General features: G+C 38.0%; 1 protein-coding gene across 9 annotated transcripts in view; it reads right to left on the bottom strand.

Annotated features, from left to right (window-relative positions):
* Positions 1 to 16,740, bottom strand: part of PALM2AKAP2 (PALM2 and AKAP2 fusion) — a 485,619-nt gene that overhangs the window by 26,862 nt on the left and 442,017 nt on the right. For all 9 annotated transcript variants that reach the window (XM_074280842.1, XM_074280849.1, XM_074280840.1 and 6 more), the window contains one exon: positions 5,120 to 7,544. In XM_074280842.1, coding sequence (XP_074136943.1) covers positions 5,120 to 7,544 — 2,425 coding nt within the window. The remainder of the gene's footprint in view (positions 1 to 5,119; positions 7,545 to 16,740) is intronic.

Genomic DNA, 16,740 nt, shown 5'->3' with positions numbered 1-16,740 from the left:
CTGAGTAAAGGTTGGGGTGATCAGAGGAAAGGAGAATGAAGAGTCAAGTATCACTCTGAGTTTGTAAAGTTAGGGAACTAGAAGGACAATTGTGCCCTTGAGAAGAGGAGTAGGTTTAAGAAAGATGATTTTAAGGTGTCTGGGGACATCTAATTGGAAATGTTTAACAGTTAGTAATACAGGCCTGAACTTCAGAAGAAAACCTGGACTCGAATATATAAATCTGCCAAGAGATCATAGTTAAGCCAAATGAAACTGATAAAAAATTACTGAGACAAAGTACTTGAGATACAGCCCTGGAGCACAGTTAAAGTTATCAATAATGATCCAAAAAAAGGATGAGAACTAACAGGAAGCAATGTCAGAAAATGCAGAAAGGAGAGAATACACAAAAGCACAAAGTGGTAAGTCTTTGGGGCTTTGGGCTATCTGGCTTTGGATAAATTACTTAAGTTTTGGTTTCCTCCATTGTAAAATGAAATTGAACTAAATGGTCTCTGCCATCTTTTCCCATTCTAACATGGTGTAGTAGAGCACAGCAAAAAGGATAAGAAGAATAAGGACTGAGCAAAGGTTACTGCATTTGACAATTAAGAGATTACCAGTATCTTTGGGTAGACCAGTTTTAGTTGACTGATGAGGTCAAAAGCCAAAATGCAATGGGCTGATAAGCAAGAGTAGAGGAAGTGAACACAATGAGGAAAGTGTGTTTTATCAGTTTGGCTGTGAATGGGAGGGAAGGGGGGAAGGGGAGAAGATGGCAGGATCAAATGATGTCCTCAGCAAGGAAGAGGAGAACCTCAGCTTGTTTGCATACAGCGGGGAATGAGCCAACTTGTTGGGAAAGACCACAGCTTAAAGATTAAGGGGAAAAGAGCCAATAACTATATGCCAGAGGACAGAACCAACTAGGGGGTCGGCATTTGTAAGAAAAGCTATTTCTTTTTTCATAGTCTGGAGTAAAGGAAGACAGAATGGAAGATGATGCCTTGAGGCGTAGAACAGGAAGGGAGCTCATGGTAAGAATATCTTCAATTTTTTGATGCATTATGAGGTGAAATGCTCTTCAGAGGACAGTGGGATGGGAAGCTTGAAGGGGAGAAGAGAAAGTTTGAAATAGTTTATGTTTAATGTTTCAATATACATAAGAATAAAAGGACTGCCTTGCTGCATTGCAAACTAAAGAAGCCTCAGTATAGCTTTGTATTTTTTTCCAGCATGATTCAGGAAAATATAAGTAGGAAAGAAGGGTAGGTCAATGGTGGGAGAAACAAAGGTTAGATTTTAGCAAGTTAGGAGTGAAAAAAGGCAAAGGTGCAAGGGATTCAAGGGTAGAGGACAATTCCTTAAACTGTTGTATTAAAGGGGAAAAAAAAGGAAGCAGAGTAAGGGTGATGGTATACTAGAACAATGACAGGTGGAGGAGGAAATGAGGCACAGGAGAAATGAAATGATGGGACGTTCTGCTTGGACACAAGATATTCAAAGTTCATAAAGATAGAGGACAGTTCTAGGTGGAATCAAGCATGTGACTACCCTAAGATGGCCTGAAAGAGAAGGGTCAGTGGGAGCTGATTAAGTAGGTAGGAGGCCAAACTGCCTGAGGGAACATCAGCATATATGCTGAAAGCTGTTAGTAGAGGGGAACAGTGATGAAGGCCATAAAGCTGGTACTGAACTACCTGAGAACCAGAGAGAAGAACTCACTGTATAAATGCTGTATGTAGAGAACTTGTGCAAAAACTATGAGCTATGTGATATGACAGCCAGAAAGGTGACTATGATCAATGAGAGAAAAAGTGGCCAAAATGGCCACTCCATTCAGCCCTAGTTGGACCAATGTAGATTCAGTTCTGGGCACTAAATTTCAAGATGTTTGCTGATAAATTGGAAAAGTCACAAAAAAAAAAAAGGGTGTGTGTGTGTGTGTGTGTGTGTGTCTGTTAAGGGTCATTGGGACTGTGCTATACAAGGATGAGCTGAATGAACTTTTTCCTAGAGAAGAAACTGATTTAGCAGGGACATGGTGGCTATCTCATAGTTGAAGAAAGAGCATGTGGAAGACTTTATTGGTCTGAGAGGGCAGAACCAGAAATAATGACTGAAGAAACAACAGTGAAGGGTGATTCCAACCTCTTGGCAGAGAAACAGTTGTAGGCAGCTAAATGGTGCAGTGGATAAAATGCCAGGCCTAGAGTCAATAAGAGCACCTAAGCTCAAATCTGGCCTCAGACTTTTATTAGCTGTGTGACCCTGGTCAAGTCTCTTCACTTGTTTGCCCCAGTTTCCTGACCTGTAAAGTGAGTTGGAAAAAAAAATGGCAAACCACTCCTGTATTCCTGCCAAGAAAATTCTAATTAGGGTCATGAAGAATTAGACATGACTGAACAACAATCCCATAGTGGAATGGGCTATCTGATATTTGTAGAAGATAGGGCAGAAGGCATTCTTGTTTAGCTGAGGTTGTACTAGGATTAACTCTGAGGTCCCTACCAAGTCTGCGGCTGAAGTTCTTGCCAGCAAATTTTCTTTCATTTGGTTGCCATCACTGATTTCAATAGAACTATACATACATCTAGTTTTATTTGACACATTTCATGCTGTTGAATCATGATGCAAAAGGGGGGAGGGAGGTGAATGATAGAGCCTGTGATATTCTGCAAAGATTTTCCATGTTGTAGATGCTATAGATAAACATTACACAGTGTGTTACAGGGCAAAACTTCTTAAATTGTGGGTTGTAACCCCATAGGGTCATGTAACTGAATGTGAGGGGCTGCAAAATTATGATTTATTATCAGAAAATTTTTTATTTATATACCTATACACCTGAGGTTGTGTAAAAACATCTGGGGTGAAAAGGAACTGTGAGTGGAAAAAATTTAAGAAGTCCTATTATAGGTCCTGATAGTATACACCTGTAATCAGACCCTGTATTATAGGGAAGCTGAGGCTAGGGAATCACTTGGATTCAGAAGTTCTGCTATAATAGATTTAAGGTTAATTGGATTTCCACACAGCTGGGGTGGAGTGGGTACCATGTTGTCTAAGGATCATCAATGAGGTTAATCTTTGAGAGGCAGCTTCACTTTCAGCCTTAGTGATGTGAGGAGGCAATCTTTCTTTTCTTCCACTTTCCAAAATATGTATAACAGATTTTTTTCAGTATGTATTCAATAGTTTTGCTGACTTTTTTCCAATTCTTTGTTCTTTGATGGCAATTTTAGAGGGCAAGGGAATAAGGTATAAAAGAAGTAGAAGATACATAAATTTAAAAAGTATAAAAATCTACTTTAAAAGAAGATAATGTGTATGGTTGACATTATTAGTGAGGCTTATAATCTGATAAGCATGCCCAATTAGTCATCATTTTGCAATGTGAATGCAGCAGGATGAACGGCCATCAACTTGGCATTGAAAATTAAGAGTCTCTAACAAAAACATCTCACATTCATAAGGTACACTAGGGATCCCAGATTTCAACTCGATACTATATCATCCCATCTCCACTTTGTTGTTCAGTTGATTCAGTCTTGTCTGACTTATAACCCTATTTTTAGGACTTTCTTGGCAAAGCTATTGGAAAGATTTATCATTTCCAGCACATTTTACAGATGTGGAAACTGAGGCAAACAGGGTGAAGTGACTTGCTCTGGGTCACACAGCTAGTTGGTGTCTAAGACCAGATGTGAATTCACAAAGATATGTTTTCCTGTCAATTTTATACCCAGCCACTGATTCTCCCCAAATTAAGCTACTTATTAGGGTATTGTATTTTTAGATAAGATACTAGAAAATTATATCAAGAAAAGTCCTCAAGTCTTTTGTTCATCTGGGAAATGTAAGATAGTGTCAAGAGCTGCACCAAACAAAAGAACTTTAAAGTACAATGTATGAACCTGAAATAGTTTTTATATTCAGATTTTAGGGGGAAGTCATCAACAAAAAACAATTACAGTTAACATCAATGGCCAAGTGTTCTAGAAAGATTGAAGGGCTCTAGTTATTCATGGGAATTTTCATCTTATTCATCTCGAAACATTTTTTTAAAACTCTCATAAAAATAATTAGATGATCTCCATATACGAAAGCAATTTATGGTAATGTAGAGATATATTTGTCCTCAAAAAGTGGACAGAAAAAATGCCCCATGGTGTGCCAAAATCAATATGATATATTGAAACACATAATTATGGTTAGAAAGTGACAGTGTGAAATCTAAAATAGGTTGGGTTAAACTTTATCCAGGAAATTAAGCAACAGTCACCTGGGGAAAACACATCAACCACAGTATCCTCACATATACAATCAGTGGTCTGGACTTCTCTTCCATTACTAATACTAATGCACACATACAACATCTTAGGGTAAAAAGGACAATGAACCAAAGCAAGTCACATGAGACACAAACAACAGATTGGGATGAATATTATTTTATCACATAGAACTCTTCAAGTTTGTTTTTTACACACTTACGAATCTATTTTCTTATGCAGAGGGTATTCCTTTCATCCACCGTAGATGCAATGAAACTCCTAAGCGTATAATTATTGATAAGAACCAATCTTGGAGTACTTTAATATTAAAGGATGTATTATGTATATATGCATATGCTAGCATTTTATTTTCCATCAAAAAGCAATGAAGGCTATTTTAAAAGAAAGCTTGAAATGGATTTGAGATGCCTTCATTGTGATAGATTCCTTGACCAGTGTGGGATTGCTTCCCATCAATAATCCCAGTCTCTAGGGGTACCATATAGTGACCAATACAATCCTCCTGCCAGATTTCCTTAACTCACCTCCTGCTCAGATCCCAAGGAGCTTTCTTTTCCAATGAGTGTGGGCTTTGACTGTAGAACAGACATGGATGCTCAGACCCATTGCCAACCACCTTGACATGGATGCTCAGACCCATTGCCACCCCCGTAAGGGCCTCGGCACCTACACTGCATCTGAACTGTCCTTTCTTTCTCCTTACTTTAAGCTGAGATCTCGGGTGTTTAGTTTTTTATTTGTTTTATTTATCCCAGCACTCAGAACAGTATTTACTTCATGGCATATGCTCAATTAAGGGCTTTTTAAAAAATTCCTTTCCATATTGTATTTCAGACACTTACCGGGTGCTGTTTTGTAGCATACTGTTCTGGAGGGCAGGGTAGAAGCATTCTTCACTCTGAGGCTCTGGGTTGTCTGTAAGACTTGCCTCTGCCTCTTCAGCTCCTCCTCTCTCTCCTGGGCTGCTCGGATCTCTTCTTCTATCATGGACAAAGTCCTCTGCTTCCTTGACCTTAGCTTAAAGGGTCCCACCGTCACCTCTGACTCTTGAGTGGCCAAGAGGGAGGCTGTACTCCTCAACTCGGCTGCCTCTGAATACTTGCTAAAGTAGCTTCCTTCTGGCCTGCTCTCCTCAATGTGGACTGGATGAACAGAATGAACAGCAGGGAATTGTTGGGGAGCTGTCTCTTCCCTGAGGTCTCTGGCTTCAGCTGTTGCAATCTTTGGTAATACATCTCTTTTTTCTTGAACAGGAGAAGACACTTGAGGTGGCTTAAATGTGCTCTGAGTTTTCTCTGAGCAGGGAACCACTGCTCCAACTTCATGCTGGGCTTCCCCTGGGCAAATCATTTGTTCAACTGGGTCTTTGCTGGCCTTGCAAACAGCTTTGTCAGCCTGCTCAGCTATGGCTTGTTGGATGGCATTCTGCACCAAAAGACCAGCATGATATTCCAATGGGTCATCTGCAAGCAGGGAATCTCCAAGCATGGAAGAAGGGGAATAAAAACCATGGTCACTGAATGACTTGGACACTGAACCTTCGGCTCGTCCCTCAGAGGGGATGTCAGTCTGTGGAGTTTGGGGCAGAGAAAAATCTGTCAAGGAGTTTTCCTGGAGGGCATTCATTGTCTCATTGGATGCACCACTGTCACTGAGGTTATCCATGCTGAAGTCATTGGACAGGGTTTCCAGCACCGTGGTGCCCTGAGATCTCACTGACAGCTCCTCCAAACCAGAGTCCAGCTCCTCTGGGGGTGAAGAGACATAGACTGACCTTGTAAATGGATCTAAGATGCCAGGGTCCTCGTCCTTCACCACTGTGAAGACAGCCCGGGCACTCGTAAACTCTCCCTCCTCTGCCCACAGCTTGGCTGACAACACGTGTTTTGAAGGGTCAGTACAGGGAGATTCCTTCTCAGGACTAACTGTATTGTTCTGGTTTCCTAAAAGCTGGTTCTCTGGAACACAAGAGGCCTTCTGTCCCTTGGCTGCAGATATCCCATCATCCTCCATCCGCCCCACAACTGAAACTGGTCTTGTGATGGTGGACGGCTTATCTGAGTAGTTGGATCCCAAAGGTCTATAAAAGGGTTTGATGGAAAACAGTCTGGGTGCTCCCTGGCCTCGGCCTCCTGTTTGCCTGGAATTCTCCATCAACTGAAACTGCTTCCTTGCAGCAGAGAAGTCTATTTGCTCTGTGACAACATCTTCCTTCAGACCACTGGATGGGTCTGTAAGTTCAAAAGAGCATACTGTCTGTTTAGGGGAGGCTGGAATTGTGGAAGGCTGGGGTGGCAGCTGCAGTTGTTGCTGCTGCAGCTGCTGTTCTTGTTGCTGCCTCTTCTCCTTGCGTTCCTTATACTTTTTATGTGACTCTAGAGGCTCATCATCCAGTTGTTCCTCTAGGGTGGGTTCCTGGGGAGGGTTCCACCATTTGGCTGCAATGGCAGGATTTTTTTTCACTGCCTGACTCCGGATTAGTTCTCGCCTCTCTTTTTCTAGCTCTATCATCTCCTCTGATGGTCTTACTTTTCGGACCCTATAGGCTTCCTTCTCATTGTTGTCATCCTCAAAAAGTTTGGATGGCTTCTTATCCTCATGGAAGGCACGCAATTCAAATTTTGCTTCTTTCTTCAAAGTGGTGAGAGTGGTCTCCCCATCTCGGAAAGACCCCTTTGAACTGGTTGAAGAACTGGGACTCACAGGGGCTTGAAGGCAATCCCCAAGTACCTCCCTTTGCCCATCTGGAGAGTGACCGTTTGCCCTGAACGTATCTGCCATGATTTCACCTTGGCTCAGCTCTATGAGAGGAGGGGCCTGCCTGCCAACAAGAAGAACTGCTTCCCTTTCAGGGAGTTCTATGTGGTTTGTGGTGTGGACAGATGGACCTGGGTTGCCCACAGTGATGGTTACACCTGGCTCTGGTGAAGATGTCCCATTGTAAGTCACATCAGCAGCAGAGTCACAACAATTGGCCTCTAACACTTCATCTAGATACTGGATCTCTCTGGCCACCTCATTATCCAGGGATTCATGGTGGTCTGAGATGAGGCCATTATGTGGGGAATAAAAAGGAGAGGAACTGTCCATGGAATGTGATGCTGAAGAAACCCCAGAGACGCTTTTACATTCTGCAATGGGGATTTCTATTTCCATGTTCTTGTTGCTAGGGGGAAAAATGCTGGTGGGAGGTCCCAGCAGATTGGCACTATAGTGATCTCCACCTTTTGTCAATCTGATGTTATCCTCAAGAAGCTTGTGGGGTTTCTAAAACAGAAAAGAGAAAGAAAAGTCTGAATTAGATGCTTCTGTTGTATATTTATTTTTATCTAATCACTTCACATAATTTTCTGGAAGAGCTACTGAAATGGTCAAAACATTTTTCTCCCTCTGTTCCTTCAGTCACCCCTATTTCTATGGGAAAACAGATATATTTGAGACATAAATAATATCCAGTATTTCATGTACATACATTGCATATTAGATCTATGACTTGAATAGTTTTTTGAATAGTTTCATGGTTTAAATACTATTAATAGAAGTTTGTTATTAACTAATTTGGTTAATATTTGTTAATTAACTGATTTAATAATTTAATGGTTAAGGAACTAATGTTTTAGCTAAAGAAAATTTAATATGAAGCAATAGAAAGATTGCTGGATTTCTAGTTAGAAGGCCTGTGTTCATTCAACAATACCATATGATGATCAATTCTAATGGACATGACCATCTTCAACAATGAGATGAACCAAATCAGTTCCAATAGAGCAGTAATGAACTGAACCAGCTACACCCAGAGAAAGAAGTCTGGGAGATGACTATGAACTACTACATAGAATTCCCAATCCCTCTATTTTTGTCCTCCTGCAGTTTTGATTTCCTTCACAGGCTAATTGTACACTATTTCAAAGTCCAATTCTTTTTGTACAGCAAAAATACCTGTATGGACATGTATACATATATTGTATTTAACTTATAATTTAATATATTTAACATGTATTGGTCAACCTGCCATGGGGGGAAAGGGTGGGGGGAAGGAGGGGAAAAGTTGGAACAAAAGGTTTTTCAATTGTCAATGCTGAAAAATTACCCATGCATATATCTTGTAAATAAAAAGCTATTAAAAAAAAAAAAAAAAAAAAAAAAAGCCTGTGTTCAAACACTTCTCTGGCATTTACTGTCCCTGGGCTCTGGGGGAGTCATTTAGTCTCTCTAGTCCTCAATTTGCTTATCTTTGAAGTGAGGAATTTAGATTAGATAAATCATAGCTCAGCTCTTTTCAATTCTAAATTCATGATTCTAGAATACATAATTCTTTAAGAAATCTTTTCTTATTCTGAATAAACACAAGCATTAGTACACCTAGAAAGCTAGAACATGTACACAAACCCACAAATACATTCATATTCTCTCTCAATCTCTGTGTGTGTATATGAAATCTCCCTCCTCCCCCCACAAAAAAATGGCCTCACTTATAGTAAAAATATCATCAAGCAAAACAAATTTATCTTAAAATGTTTGTATTTGGAAAGGTACATTCCACTATGTTCCTAAAGTCCATTGTCTCTCCACCAAGGGACAGGAATCTTGCTTCATCAGATTACTGCACTGACCCTTAAAGTCCTTAAGTTTAATTTCCAAGTTATTTCTTTTTCAAAGATGTCATTATATAAATAATCCTCCTGGTTTGGCTTACTTCACTCTACATCAGATCATGCAAGTTTTCCTGAAGCCAAACTTTTCCTTATTTCTTAAGACACAGTAATATTCCATTTACAATCACATTCTGTCATTTGTTTAACCATTTCTTAACTGACAGGTACTATGCCCTTTTTGTTTTCAGTTTCTTTGTTATAACAAAATATACTGCTATAAATATCTTTACACATGGTTCCTTTTCCTTTTTCTTTGATCTCTTTGGAGATACATAGATATTTCTAATTTTTAATAAGTTAAAGGAATTTTAGAAAACTGCCACCCCAAATTGGGGTAATATTAAATATAGCTCTGCCATTCAAGAAAGATTTAAAAAATGTATTACCCATATATAACATTCTTTTTCTTTAAATTTTGATTCCCTCCTATCTGCCCACTGAGAAAGCAAGCAATATATTACTATACATATGATTATATATGTATGTGATTCTAATTATACGAGCGAGATCATATGAAATTCATGAAAACCAATTAAAAACATTTAGACCAGATTTCATCCAAACTACTTGCTGAAGTCAAAAGAAGTGACACAATTCAAGACCAACCTCAGATGACATAGTCCTGCTGATACAGAGATAGTCCCTTCCAACTTTAGAAAAAAATGCCACTGAGTTTAAAAATCGTAACTTCTCAAGAAACTTTGTTCTATTTTCGTTTGTGGAATCAGTCCCTTTTTATAAGCTAGATTTACTGCAGGAGGCAAGAAATTTTAAAATACCACCCAAGGGAACCGTCTGAAAATAGCAAAAGTTTAAAATGAATGGTCCCTTTACATCTAGAGAGACCTTTTGACATGGCTCTATTTTACACATGTACTATTAATACCAAAACTTAAGTCACTAGACAAATCCGTTCTGTTTTCCTCTCATTGCTAACTTTTATGGTGATTATTTTTAGTAACTTAATTAGATTACAGCGATTAGGGTCTGACTGCAGTTTCTCTACTCTTCCAAGTTAAATTATTTTAAATGTTTCATTAAGCAAGCAAATTCATATAGATGATAGTGCTACTTAATATCCTATCAGTTTTCTAGTATTCTCAATTTTGTTATAATTTACTTTTTGTGTGGTGTTATTGGTTTCTCACAGGAGAATGAATAATTTTTAAGATCAGTTTTTGACCCATGTGATCTTAAGATTTAGCCTAAAGATACATTTTAAATTCCAAGCTTAATTGTTTTTATTAAAGGACGTCAAAACATCTGTTTGTTAATTACAGAAATAAAGTCTGTTCTTTAAGATGGGCTCTCCTCCCAACCCCCAAATCTCCTATCTGGTCCAACTTCATTTTCCCTTTTATAGTGTCTTTGATGTCACATGTATTTATAACCCATGAGCATATGCAAATTTTATGAAAAAAAAAAATCAAACAAAAACCAAACAAGCAAAAAAAACTGAGCTAAAACATCTGATTCACAATATCATTTAAACAATATTCTTTTTAACTATTCTTTGTCACTCTTCCTTCTGTAGGAATTGTAGAATAAAGTTTGTTGAAACATCTGTGTGTGTGTGTACGTGTGTGAGAGAAGAGTGACATTTATTTTCCCCTCTATATTCTGCATAGCAGACTTTTATCAGTGCAATTCTATGCAGAGGTCTGTTTAATCTTTTGCTTATCATCTAATTTTACCCTTGTTAATCTATGCAATTTTAAGTTGTCAAAATGATCTAGTCTGTCTTTTATGACTTCTATTATCTCATTTAGTTAAGAATTCCTCCCCCAGGATATAGTGAGATCTTGGCTCTTTCAAATTTTTAAAAGCAAAAACTTTCATATTTTGAAATTACTGTGATATATGGGACTGCTCCAATTATTGATTTTCCTTATACAGAGGATCGTTCTATCAGGGCAGCTAGGTGATACAGTCGATAGAGAGCACTAGTCCTTAAGTTAGGAAAAGCTGAGTTCAAATGTGGCCTCATACAGTTCCCAGCTGTGAGACCCTGGGCAAGTCACTTAACCCCAATTGCCTCAGGGAAAAAAAAAAAAAACTCAGGAAGATGAGTTTTCCTGACTCTAAATTAGCACTCTACTTACTGAGCCACCTGACTGACCTGTATTTTAGCAAGCAGCATAAAGTGATGGATCTGAAGATCAGTCAAAGCGAGTTTAGATGACAGCTTTTACACGATAGAAAATGTTTAATATAGTAGAAAAGGCACCCTAAAATTCAAGTCTCATTACTTCAATTCTAGCCCACAAGCTACAACTAACTGCACATAAAATCTCTGGCTTCTATTTTTCTAGTTGTAAAATAAAGAGACTAAGCCACTCTAAGGTTTCCTCTGAGGTCTAACATTTTTATCAGTTCCAAAGCAGGTCCACCACATTGTAATTTAGTGGCCTGAATCACTCACTTCTGTAATCCATATAATAATTGTTGTTGAATAAATAATAAATTAAAGATAATCTGTTCACTTAAAGAAAAATAAATCTGTCATTTTATATGTCCAGAAAACAAAATGAACATAAAGTTTATCTAGATTCCCTTGAGTAATATACAAAATGTGACCAAAACTTTTCAAAACTACATAGCATCTAATGAGTAGAGATGGAAAGTGAAATAAAGGGCAGAAAAGAGGTCTACATTGATTGACAACTTACTTAAGATATGTCCTCTTACCAGACAATTTAGCTTGTCCATTGGCTTGAACAGACATCAAGCTGGGTCCAGAATTAAAAGAACAAGTTGGATGTCATCTGGGAAATTATATAATGCTTTTAATGACCCCAAGTTGCCTCAAGAAACAGAAACTCAACTTTTTTAATGGCAATATTTTTCCAGTGAAACGCATTTAGGGTTGTGAATCATAATATATCATCACAGTCAAAGAATCAAAATGTCAGGTATCCTAAAGGACTCTGAAGAGATGATGAATAGAGGATTATTGAGATCAAGGAACTAAATGTATGACCCAGCAAAAAGATGGAGCCACAAGGCACTTCTTTTGAATTATGCCCAGCGTTTGGAAGTTTTCTTCTACTTCCCAAATATCCTTAAGACTTACAGCTCTTGCAAACAGCATGACCCAAAGTCTCTTGCAACTCTTGACAAAATATTTTTAAAACAAAACAAAACAACAACAACAACAAAACCCTATCCTGAAACAAACAAGTAATTTTAATCATATTCTGAGGTAAATACAATATGGAGAATACATCTACTATTACAAAAAGAATCATACAGTATAATAGTTCTTAACCTTTTCAAGTCTGAAGACCTTTTTTAAGGAACCAAAACTTTCAGATATTCATATGTTAATAAATGGACTACAGGCAAGGAAGGATTAGAGAATAAGTATTTATTAAGCATCTACTGTGTGCTATGCAAAATTGCTACGCAGTTACAAATATTTTCTCATCAAATCCTAACAGCAATCTTAGAAAGTAGGTGCTATGATTATACCCATTTTACAGTTAAGGAAACTGAGACAGAGGTTACATCATTTGTCCTGGGTCACAAACCTAATGTATGAAGTGGAATTTGTATTCAGTCTTCCCAATTCTAGGTCCAGCACTCTTGTTTCTGTATTACCTTTCTCTACTAGTATTCATTGAGAATTAAGTGACTCTTAAAAACTAAAATGTTTAGTCATACCATTTTTGATACATAAATAATACTTGTTCTCTCCCTCCCAAGTGATTACTGTTTTTTAATATATTGATGCTGTTTTGGGGGAAAAAAAATCTTCACTTTTTAAAGAATCACTGAATTGACAGTAACTTTTGTTCAGTATATCTCAGTCTACCAAAAAAAATCGTGTTTGCAGTGCATATGGATTCGTGGACTCCTTATAGTAAATCAAAACTCTCCCTTTATCTACCCACTGAGCCACCTGACTAATCTCTACCCCACCCCAAATCAACTCAGTAACTTGTAATCAATAATTTACTGATTACTCAATAATTAGTAAGTTGCTGCATTCTCTAAAACCAAGCATAAATGTTCATATTGTCCTCATTATGAAGTATTATCAACGCTAAGAAAGAGGATGACTGTACAGAAATGAAATAGTTGACTTGAGATGATAAAGTTCTAGGAAGCAGAGATTGCCCTAAGCATTGTTCTGTGTAGGCTGGTGTGCCATAAGCAGTCAACACCCACTAACCAACAACAGTTGTGACACAACATGGTGAAAAGGAAGCAGGCAAATTTCCAGAGCTATGTAGTGCTCTCATTGTTACTTCTTATGGTCACTGCAGATGGTATGTAAGGATATAAAATGTAAGGCTGGAATGCTTGTCTTCAAAACTGCCTTTTTCCTTTTACTTAAGTCTACCTTGGGTTGCTAGGTGGCACAAGAGAGAGATGGCCCTTTAAACAGGAAGACCGGCCTTCAAATCTAACCTCAAACATTCAGACAGCAGACCAGTTGCTGGTCACAGCAAACAACAAACAACTTCAACAAAATAAAAAGAGAGAACATGATGTAGTAGACAGGGCACAGGACTTGGGAGACAGAATAATCTGGCCAAATACTGCCTCTAACAATAATAGTATGACTCTGGCCAAGTCACTTCTTAGTTTCTTTGTCTATATAGTAAACTGATGAAGAAAAGGGTGCCCCATTCCTGTATCTTTTGCTAAGAAAAATCCCAAACAGAGAGGTGGACAATTGGGTTTGACTGAAACAATAAAAAATAAATCTATTTTAGAGAACTGTGTAATTATATCATAATAGAAAAGAATACAAGAGCCAGAGAAAGCAGTGTTACTCCTACCTCATCAGTGGTCCTGTCTCACACTCCATAAGTCACCTTCATCCTATGTATCAGCCCTTCTAGCTACAAACAAATGTGCACTGTATTAATTGCACAGTCTGTGAATTTTATCTTCATGTCAATCACCAAAAATAACTTTCTTTGTACTCCATACCAGAAGCTCATTCTATTTGGGCTTGGAAAACCAAATGGCATCCAGCTGAGATTTAACTTGGGTTAAGACTCACACCCAGATTGTTCCAATTGGTGGATTCGACCCCCATCCTGAAGCCAAAACACTATTCCATTTGCAGGCTGATGGCTGATGCATCTTGCAATGAATGCTACATTATTTGCCCTTCTAATTTTTAACAAATCAGAAAAAAAAAAAATCAAGCATTTAGGAGCATCATTCTTAGTCACAGAACTAGAAGACATGTGTCCTTTGCCAAAGAATTTAGTACACCAAAGCTGGGCTACATGTTCTGAACATTTCCATTTTTAAAATAAATATTTCCATTTTTAAAGTCTATGTTTCCGTCTTCAGAATGTCCTTTAGGAACAGAAGCCTATAGTGAATTACACTTCTGCTTTTCAAAGAGTCCCATAGGTATATAAGGCAGCTAAGTAGCACAGTGATAAAGAGTACTGGGCCTTGAACCAGGAAAATGAAGTAAAATCTAGCCTCAGACATTTACTGCACAAGCTACTTTACCTCCCTCTACCTCAATCTCCTTATCTGTAAAATAGGGAAAGAATAACATCAGAGCTGTTATAATATTTGTATTAATACTTAGCACAATGCTTAGAACACAGTAGGTGAATAATAAATTCTTGTTTCTCTCCTACTCCCTAGGTCATTATGAACAGCAAATAAAATCTCTAGTTCCCTCAAATATAAAATAAGAGTAACTTGATTCAAGACCCTTCTAGGTCTAAATGTGTGATCCTAAGATTTAGTCCAGTTAGAAGAAGCAGGTGATTTCATTTCCTAGTATGTTATAAAACACAAACAAAAAACTGGAATGTTTGGTTCCTTTTTAAAAAGTGTTCTTCTCTCTATCCTACTCACCATTATGATCTCTCTTTTGCTTTCTCCCAGCATCCTGCCCTAGATATATATACAGTGACCTGAATTACTCAAATATAAGAGGCCATTGCTATAAAATCAAGCTTCTATTCTCTAAATTAATCTAGGTTACCAAAACCAAGGTATATTAGAAGTTCCCCTTTAATCTGTTTAAAATTCCACTAGAAATATAAACTTACTTTCTGCCAACGAACAGAATATAAAACATGATTTCCTGGCTGCTTTTAAGTCAGGCAGAATGGGCCTTTTTTCCCTTTTTTCTGCTTCTCTTTTAAAATCTTAGTTCTGAAGAAGCACAGGATATAGTGATATAATGTCTAAGGATTCATTTCTTGGGACCTGGTTTGGGTCCCCCTCTAATTGTATCCAAAAGTTTTAGGTATCCCTCTCCTGATATCCAAAAAGTTTTCACATCTGCTAGACTCTACAAAACACAAGATTTATGTAAGTTTTAGCTAAATCATGCCCACGAATTCATGAGGGACTGAAAAGCTCAATTATTTTCTAATTATTCAATCATTTTCAATCATGACACTATTGGAGGCTTTCTTGGCAGAGATACTGAAGTGATTTGACATTTCCTTCTCTAGCTCATTTTACAGATGAGGTAACTGAGGCAAACAGAGTTAAATGACTTACCCAGCATCACATAACTAAGAAGTGACTAAGGCCAGATTTGAACTTGGGAAGATGAATTTTCCGGTCTCCAGACCTGGCACTCTATCCAATGTATCACTTAGCAGCCCCGGTGCTTCTAGCACTCATTAAACAACCAGTATCTGATTCCAATTCATGGGATCATAATTCAAAAGCTAGAAGGCAATTTCCAGCCGGATCATGCATTCCCAAACTTCCCTCATTTTATAGTTCCCCTGAGGAAACTGAGGCTCAAAGAAGTTGTTAAATGATTTGCCCCCAGGTATTTTTCCATACAAGTAAGCAAAGTAGCAGGATGAAGATTTGAACCAAAAGTCCAACTCAAAATCCAGTATCCTTTCCAATATATAGCACATGCTGCCTTTTAGATTGAATCATTGATCTTTTTGGGTAATTTATGAGGTTAATGAGACAATGCATCACTAACTCCCTAGTGTGGTAATATTAAGACAAGAGTCACAGGGAAAAGGCTACTGTTGACAGGAAGAAGGGCTGCAGAGCCAGGAAGTGAAGGGGAGAGCCAGTGGGTAGTAACCTGAACAAAAAATCTATTTAGTCCCAGGGAGCCTTTCCTTTTGGTTCCCTCCCCTTCTTCCCCCCTAAGTGAAACTTCTTCCTTCCTGCCTAAGAAACTACTGGTTTGAGTTGGCAAGCTGAAATCTGATCTGTGCCTCTGAGTCCAAGCTTTCAGGGATATATATATATAGACCCTCATAGATAATTACAGTTGGACTTGCATGATAATGCTGGACATCTCAACTTTAAGACAACAGTTATTCCACAGCTGTTGCATCGAAGCAGAAGCATACAGAAACATGTTGTTAATGTGTTATCAGAAGCTGGTAAAACCAATAGAGCCTCTCAACTTCATTCCAAGAGACTACCATAGGGGTGGGGTTTGACTGGGAAGGAGAAAAAGCATCAAAAAAATTTTAACTTTCTCTTTTTTTGCTCAAATTTTTAAAATATTTGAATAAGATGGTGCAGGTTGGAAATTATTTGCTAGCCTGAAGAAACTCTAAGAACATTTTGAATATATATGTAACGAAAGGATCTACAAAGCAAAATAGCCAAACTACATAGGACTAAGTTGATCATTTGAAAGAATTTTCATCAGTATGATTCTTCTTCCTCCATCAATACAGACTACAACCCCTCCACATTTCATGAGTTGCCATAGTTAAAACAACAACAACTACTTATCAGCCTCATTCTTTGCCCTGATTTGAGTGCCTCCTTATCGATGCTGACAAGTAGCCAACTTAAATGTCAGGAAGCACATCTGGAAAATATCA

The sequence above is a fragment of the Sminthopsis crassicaudata genome, chromosome 1 (genome assembly GCF_048593235.1).
Source record: "Sminthopsis crassicaudata isolate SCR6 chromosome 1, ASM4859323v1, whole genome shotgun sequence".
NCBI classification, from domain to species: Eukaryota; Metazoa; Chordata; class Mammalia; order Dasyuromorphia; family Dasyuridae; genus Sminthopsis; species Sminthopsis crassicaudata.
This window is presented reverse-complemented; position numbering and strand designations above follow the sequence as displayed.